General features: G+C 46.4%; 1 protein-coding gene across 1 annotated transcript in view; it reads right to left on the bottom strand.

Moving 5' to 3' along the window:
- Window positions 1–7,462, bottom strand: part of WDR59 (WD repeat domain 59) — a gene marked incomplete at its 3' end in the record, with an annotated part of 25,947 nt that extends 18,485 nt beyond the window's left edge. Inside the window, exons 1-4 of the mRNA XM_009074522.1 lie at window positions 7,416–7,462; window positions 5,410–5,545; window positions 2,084–2,169; window positions 1,142–1,222 (exon numbers count right to left, since the gene is read on the bottom strand). Of these exons, the coding sequence (XP_009072770.1) occupies window positions 1,142–1,222; window positions 2,084–2,169; window positions 5,410–5,545; window positions 7,416–7,456 (344 nt within the window). The remainder of the gene's footprint in view (window positions 1–1,141; window positions 1,223–2,083; window positions 2,170–5,409; window positions 5,546–7,415) is intronic.
- Window positions 7,463–8,060: the final 598 nt, after the last annotated feature.

The raw sequence follows: 8,060 nt of genomic DNA on the forward strand, positions 1-8,060 counted from the left end.
GACCTTAGTGCCCCACACAAGTGGGATATAGAGGCTATTCAGAGACTGCCTAAGGAAGCATTTCTGGACAAGTGGTACTAGCAGACACAAAACAATGGAAGGGCACAATAGAGTTAAAGGAGGGCTTGTGATAACAACCTTCAGAGACCTCTATCATTTTGCTTGGCACTACGATAGCATCACAGGAAGCACAACCAGCAGTTATTGTGTTTCTCTGTCTTTTAATTACACATTAATAATATATCATCATTCTCAAACACCATTTAACCAAGTATCTAAATGCTTCTTCACAGGAGTTAAACAAGCCTCGGGGTAGTCTGGTGCAGCGAGGTTATATAATTATCCTCCTATTATAACTGAGCAAGGGAGGCAGAGAGGAACAAAGTGACTTGCCAGGGGTCATAAAGAGTTGTAGAGCCAGCAAGAGAACCCAGCAGGGCCAGTGCCAGCTCCTTGCTTCTCAGGTGTAAAACAGGGGGTTTAAAGATTGGTGAAGTTTGGACGTACAGTGGGAAATATCTGCCACCCTGAAATTACTCATGATAAGAAGCACCAGGAATTAAGGGAAGTCCCAAAGACAGAACAACAAGGGTTTGAAAGGACCTCTGGAGATCATCTAGTTCAATGGACAAGGCAGGGCCACCTGCAGCAAGTTACACAGGATCGCATCCAGGTGGGGTTTGAATGTCTTCAGAGTGGGCAACTCCACAGGAAACCCTTCCTGAATACCATTGTCAGTACTCCCACCACTAAGAGAGAACCAACAGCAGTTACTGAATTTAGTGGAAAATAGCTACAGGATCATGAGATGGTGCTCATTAACTCAGCTAAAAAACCCAACAGGTTGAGGTTGAAGAACACCCTTGGGCTCCAGGAAAAACCACCGAGGAAAGATCTCAAGTGGGTAGGAAGTGACGCCAGGTGGTATTATTTCAAAACAGGAGCGAGACTGTAGCTCAGCCATCCCACTCTACTGTCCTTCACTGACTCTGAACTGGCTTTAAAAAGATGAGAAAAAGCCCTGCTGTGCTTGCAGGGGCTTCAGCTACTTCCCATCACGGTGTGCTTTGCCCTGCAAGCTGACAGTTATGGAAAGGAGTCAAATGATTTCCCTGCAGTGCAGAAACATACTGATTCTTACTTGATGTCCCAGATGTAGATGTATGTGTCCACAGAACTGGTGACCAGTAGATCTGGCTCAAACACTGCCCAGTCCAGGTCACTGCAAATGCAAAATCACAGTGTATCAGTAAAGAAATGCACAGACAGAGTTTGCATCAACTCCTCACAAGGCCCCAGTACATCCTCCAACAAATTCGTAACAGTTCCAGGACATCTACTGAAACTTTTTAAAGTAAAAACCAAGATCTTAATAATTTCTCTAAGTAAATTCCAAGAAGCAATGAAATGTTTCTAAGTAAATTCCAGCGAAGCATCTTCCTAGCCTTGAACTTTACAGCTATTCTGTGTATGTTCTTTCCTCCACAGGCAAAGGGACACTGTCTCAGTGAGCTCCCAGCCACCACACACCCTTGGCACCAACCCCTCACTCTGGGATGCCTCCCTGTTGGGATCATCAAGTGCACCTGGGACACAAACAGCCTCCAGTCAGCCCAAACAACTGCCATTTCAAGGGCTGAAAATACTTTCCACAGTTAAGAGCTAGAGTAGAAACAGTCCCTCTGCTGAATTTCCAGCCCAGCATTGAAATACAATCTCCCCTGCACCACTGTTACACTCTCTAAACTCAGTCTTTGGGATTACCTGCTTTAATTAAGCTGCCATCACACAGAAACACAGCTGGGATTCAACTTAATAAACATGCTGCTATCTGTTTCCCAGATGATGGCTGTTGCTCATTACAAGGACAGACATCAAGGGCTAAGTTGATATACTGGGGGAGCCATGAGAGGGTGAGCCACTTCACACATGACATTATCACCAAATGGGAAGGCAGCTCAGTGCAGAAGTGAGAAAAAGGCTCAGAGCAGAGCCTGAGTGGGGCCAGGACTGAAACACTCAGCTTCTATGAAAAAACACATCACTTTCCACCCAGCAGCCCACAGCATCACTTCTTCCTCACCTGATCACACGTGTGTGTCCTTGCAGTGATGTGCAAACTTCCCCATTACCTTCCTTCCACTTATACAGGTCAACTCGCTGATTGCTCTGAAATTAGATGAAAGAAAGGAGAGACAGTCTCAGGCCAACAAGCTAGGACAGGGATCTGTGTGTTAGGACCAGGTTCCCTTCAGTTTGAACAACCTCAGTTACCAATGAGTCACACTGTGATTAGCAAAGTCCTTGCACAAAGCAGGAGAGCAAAGATGAAACTACAGGCTGCAAGGACTCTCAAAATCTTACACTTTAATTACACCCACTTAAAACTGGAAATAAACAAGAATGAGAGAAAAAAAAAACACATTGCAAAACGTTTCCACAAAATTATGTTCTCGGAGCTTTTATTTCCTAACAACATGCTGTAATGGCAGGCAACACGCAGCCAAATTCCCTCTGCAGAAATCCCCTGCCAGTCTGTTCAGACTCACAACTGGAGTTTTCAGTGAGGGGGATGATAGATTACCACTGGTCCTCCTCAGCTCTCTCCCTATTCCCTTCTGGGATAATCAGGGCCATTGCCAAGCACAAACAATACAATCTAATGGCTTCAAGGTCATCCCCTCAAGGGTACTTCCATCCTTGCCAGCACAGGAGAAAAGCTTTAAGTGCTTATCACTAACTGTAAACCACAAAGGCAAACCAGATGAATCAATGACAACATTATTTAGGGCTCTAGCAACAAATCCTCACCCAAATGGAGCCACACACAAAGTTACTTGAAACTAGTTATTGTGCTGTAAGTTCATGTTCTGCAAGTTCACGTGCTGACTCAAACAAGGTTCACTTCGGGCCAGGCCAACTCTAATCTCTCTGGGGCAGAAATTGCCTTTTTGGGTGCATAAAGCACCAAGTGCAGTGGGTCCTGGGCCATGACTGGAAGTTCATGATTTTTGAAAACCAGAACGAACATGACCTCAAAATTTGATCTTCATTAGCCCCTGGTTTCCAGACTTACAGCTGGATGAGGGAAAAGATAATAGATAAGAGACTTCACAGAAATATAGAATCGTTTAGATTGGAAAAGACCTCTAAGATCATTGAGTCCAACCTTTATCTTGCAATTTTTGTGGCAGCCTTTTCTGTGGTGGCCAGTTTTCTTCCCACCCCAAAGCTGCTTCATGTGAATTTCAACTTGCACATAGATAAAACACTACAGCCTTCCCTGAAATGGAAGGTCTCCTCCCAACTCAGCAATAATATACAGCATTTCTCTAACAGTTCCCAGCAAGGCTGCACAAGAGCTTGAGGCAAGGAAAACTCCTTGCATGTTATTGACAGAAAGATTTAAGGGGTAGAGTGAAATTACCCAACGGGATTTATCTAGGACTCCAGAGACAAGATACAACATAGGGATCACCAGAAGTTTCTCAGACTCTTAGATGAGCATCTCATACCAAAATGCTGCCCCTAGCACCAGGTGTGGAGGAGAGACAGCTCCTCCCATCAGGAGCATTTTCTAAAAGAACATTCATTTTGTGATAAATATCAGTATTCCCTTCCAACAATTTCATTACCCTCTTGGTCAAGCATCTGTGGCCACACAAAAGAAGTAACAAGGACCTAGGACTGCAAACAATAGCATTTCTCAAACAGCAGCTTAGGAGCCCCCAGAAACATGCTCAAGCCAGAGGGCAGACACAGCCAAGTGCAGCAAAATAATATGCTTCAGCTCTTCCAGGAGGAAGCTAAAAAACAAGATGCCCAAACACAAGGACAGATTCCCCTCTGCCTACACCACTTCCAATTAACAGGGCAGGACTGCAAACCAGGTGAGGATGCTGGCAAACAAGATGGTAGCCTTTTACACTCCCTTTCTATCCACAGGGGTGCAGAGTGACAGGACCCTCGGGCCGTCTACAACACAGTGAGATGGCTGGACAGGTGGCATTTTTGACCCAAACTGGAAAAGCTGTCTGATCTCATCTTGGGGATTCCTCACCTGATCTGTGTCAGCAACTACATCTAAATCCCCAGGGCATCTTAGCATGTTTGTTTATAAAGAGGAACAGCCAGATTTGATGCCAGCTACACCAAGTTTCAGTCTGGAACGAGATGGGTTTCTATGTCTGCTCAGAGCAGTGATAGGAGTGCTCAGATGGGCACAGCTCCCCCTTGCAGCAGGGTCCAGCTCAGATCAGCATGAACCAATCACTGAACATTGTCTTCAGAGAATGTCTGAGAAGCTTTCCTGCTCCACTTGTGGCCTGCTCAGTGTCTTTCCTTATTTGGTTTTGATTTCCACAGACTGAATCCAGAAGTGGAACTGACAGACACCTTTTTGCCTGTGTTCAGAAGCAGATCACTGCTGAAGACACCTTTAAGATGTCAGTCATGTGCTGGAACTGGGAGGAGACAGGCTGGGGAATGTCAGAGAGCAAACAGGCAGAGGCTCCAAGCTGACAGCACCAGTCCACTTTTGAAACTGCCTTTAATTACAATCATAGCCAGTCCAGGAAGCAATAGCAACAAAAATCCCAAAAAACCACCTTCAGCTAAGTGTTTTTTTCAAAAAAAAATAGACGAAATCTCTCCGTCCCTAGTATTCCAGGACTCTCCAGGCTATAAAAGTGGGTACAACACATTAGCAAAGGCACCTTGCCCTGAGAACAGTCTGCTCCCGACTGGTGCCAGTTGCCGCGGTGCTGTGGTTGATGGCCGAGACTGCTGCCAGCAGAGCTCAGGGCTCTGGGTGAACAAGAGCATGACAGACTGAGGACAGATCAGAGCCAAAAACTGCACTCAGTCTCACATGGTCTCTCCTGCTTCCTCAGCCCAGCCCATTTATTTCTCCACACACAGAATAAGAACTCAACGACCTGCTCCCTGCCCATCTGCAAACCTGGGCTGTTACAGCGGTGAGCCACTATTGACTTGTGCTATTTACAGACTGCCTGGTACACCACATCCCACCAGCATGGCAGGGAGATGAAAACCAAACAGCACAGAGCAAGAAATTCATGAAGTGCATGAACCTAATGGAACGGAAGTTAGAGCACATCCCTCTTCCCTCCAGAAAAGGACCATTTGGATGCCTGCTTTATTTGGCAAGGTGTTTTGTAAATGACAAGCAAGACTAGATTCAACCCTGACTGACCGACAACTGAGAGCCAGTGGGCCAAATGCCTCACTGGCAGTAAATCAGTTAGGCCTTGTTCCTGCAATGTGACTTGCAGAAGCACATCTGTGCCAGCTCTATACAGCCTTCCAGCTCTGCAGCTCACCCATGAAAGACCAGGGAAGAAGACCAGGGAAGACGATGAGTTACAGCTTGTAAATGAGTGAACTTACCGAAGCTGCAAAGTAGTATGCATAGCTGTCGTGGGGGTTCCACTGCACTGCCCCAATGTCCCACTTGCTCTGCCGAGAGATCTTTCGATGACCCTCATTCGGTGCATCCAGGTTGACTATGTAGAGGAAACGCCGGCTGCAAGACACAGATACAAAGGGGCTGATCTCAAAACCCCAACCTCACATGGAGCTCACAGCCTCATGTCTAGAGACACAAGAATCAAAAGAAGAGAAGCATTTCACAAGACAGGTGAAAACACTACTCCTGAGAATGCTACATTTCACATAATCAAAGCTGATTACCAAAAAAACCCAAACAACCCTCCAGAAAAGACAAGACACACTGTAATTAGACAGGATATGCAAATGTAACAGATCACTCAGACCACAGAAAACCTCAGAAAACTAGGATACAAAAGGAAGCGCTGGAAAAGGGTGCAAACACATCCAAATAGGCATTGCTGGCCTCATACTGCAGCAGCAGAGACAAAGTGGCACAGGGCTGGAAGTGCAATGCAACAGCTTCAGTGTGGAGAGGTTGCTCTGAGCCAGAGTTAATGAGCCTTGACAAACGTCAGATGATTCTACGTGGGTACTTCTTTCCACACCACAGTTTGGGGGGCTTAGGCCTGCAGACAGTGCAAGAACACCTGCACAGAGCTCTTGCTCAGCTGCAGCAGCTTGTTACCGTGGGCAGACACAGTCCTGCACTGATCAGCTCTATTACTTACCTGAGCTAACTCTATATGCAGCAGAAATAGTTCTGCATGATGGCAAACCTGAGCTCATACATTCTGCTGGATGTGGCCAACTCCCCACAAAGCTAGGCAAGCTATCATTCAGTGTGATTCATCCCACCAGCAAGAGAAACTGCCCAGAAATAATTGTGAGCCAGCTGAACCCTATGGAAGGCCAGAACCAAAATGTATTGCACCCAACATAATTAACCACAGCAGAGCCACCTATGCAGCTGCACAGTGAGCACACAGCTGCTCTGAGCACTGGCCATTCTTCCAAGAGATGGAACATCATGAATATCTTTGCTGCCTTTCCAGACCAAAGTTCTCAGGACTCCCTACTCCAAAAATCAAGATGCTGAGCCCTCTGAGGCTCTCACACAGCTTTAAAAGCAACAAGGCAAATCCTGAAGGGCAGCTAAGCTTGCAGAAGCTTGAAAAGCACAGGGCCACAGACCTGATGTTTGAATTGCAGTCAGGCTGTCCCCAGCTTGCTATTGGCCCAAATACATGAGCTGTGAAACTGGGCAAGTGTAAAGAGGAAGAAGCATCAAATTAGACCCAAACCAGCTGCTGAGCTGGTTACTCCTGTGCAGGGCTGCCAGACTAAGGGTTCACAGGGAAGCAAGTGGCCCTCTGAGTTGACTCAAAGAACCTGTTTCCTCTAGGGCTAACCAAAGATCAGTTACGCCCACATGATCCTGAATTTGAAGTGAACATCCTCATTGGTGTGGTAATTGTGACACTGACAGGACAGGAACAGCTGTTAGTACTGAAAAGCAGCAGCTGGACAGGCACTGCTGAGCTGAAGACTTGCCCTGGAGGTGGCCACTTCAAGCCCTCCTGGAAGCTTAGGCAGCTTGGGAGTCTGTGGCATCTACTGCTCTTGTGGAGTATCATCCCACATCGAACCAGCAGAGGAGCAGGTCAGAGCGCCCCGTGGGAATATTTGGGGCAAACTTTGCCTTAGGAAATTATCTAATCTATATTTCAAGCAGAATCCAAACAGTACTTCATGATGTTTCACCTCCCACAAGGGGATCTGGGAAAGCATGTATCAGGATTTTATTGTGCTGTTGTTTGTGTCTCTTCACTCTGTATTCCATTGGGAACATGACCCAGAATCCTTTTCATCAAGCCTTGAACAGAATTCAGCTGCACCTTTCTGAAACAATCCATCAGCCCTTCAACTGAGGTCAGCCTGAAGGCTGCTGATCTGGCCTGTGGAAATGACTGTGACACACTTCTAACAGGGTCTGTCACGCTCACCCCGAGAGTACTGCGCGCTGTCCCAGGCAATCCACTGACATCGCAGTCGCCTGTTAAAGAGAAACAGAACAGAGCTGAATTATACCTGTCAGGTCAGCTTCTCAGTCAAACACACAGCTTTGGGGAGTTCAGGAAAGCCTCCCAGCTCATCTGTTGGGGATGGCAGAAGTAACACCCCCTGAAAGCAGCACAGATGGATTACGGGGTGTAGTGGATGATTTTAGGGTGCAGGACAGCACACAGAAAACATCTTTGTTAGTGTAAACTGAGGACCTGGCAGACACCACTACAAACACTAAGACCTTGCTCCCTTCTCCCCACTATGGCAATCACAGCTGCAGCCTTTCAATCAGCAATCTCTAATAATCTGTATTAATCAGCCTCTGCTCCTGCTCAGGAACTTTTCCAGTCTCTCTCTTTCATTGCAGGGCCAGATTTAATTATATATGTGCTAGGAGATAGAAGTGCAACCATTTGTGTATGGCTGGTCTCCAAAAACGAGAGATGGCCAAGAGGCATCAGAATTTACTTTGGCATTGCTTGTAAAGAAGGCTACGAGATAACTTAAAGGCCATTAGGGAAAAAAACGGAAAAAAAATACTTCAGATATTGTCTCCCCCTCTTTTCATTCAGAATGGAATTGGC

The sequence above is a fragment of the Acanthisitta chloris genome, unplaced genomic scaffold (assembly GCF_000695815.1).
Source record: "Acanthisitta chloris isolate BGI_N310 unplaced genomic scaffold, ASM69581v1 scaffold37750, whole genome shotgun sequence".
NCBI lineage: Eukaryota > Metazoa > Chordata > Aves > Passeriformes > Acanthisittidae > Acanthisitta > Acanthisitta chloris.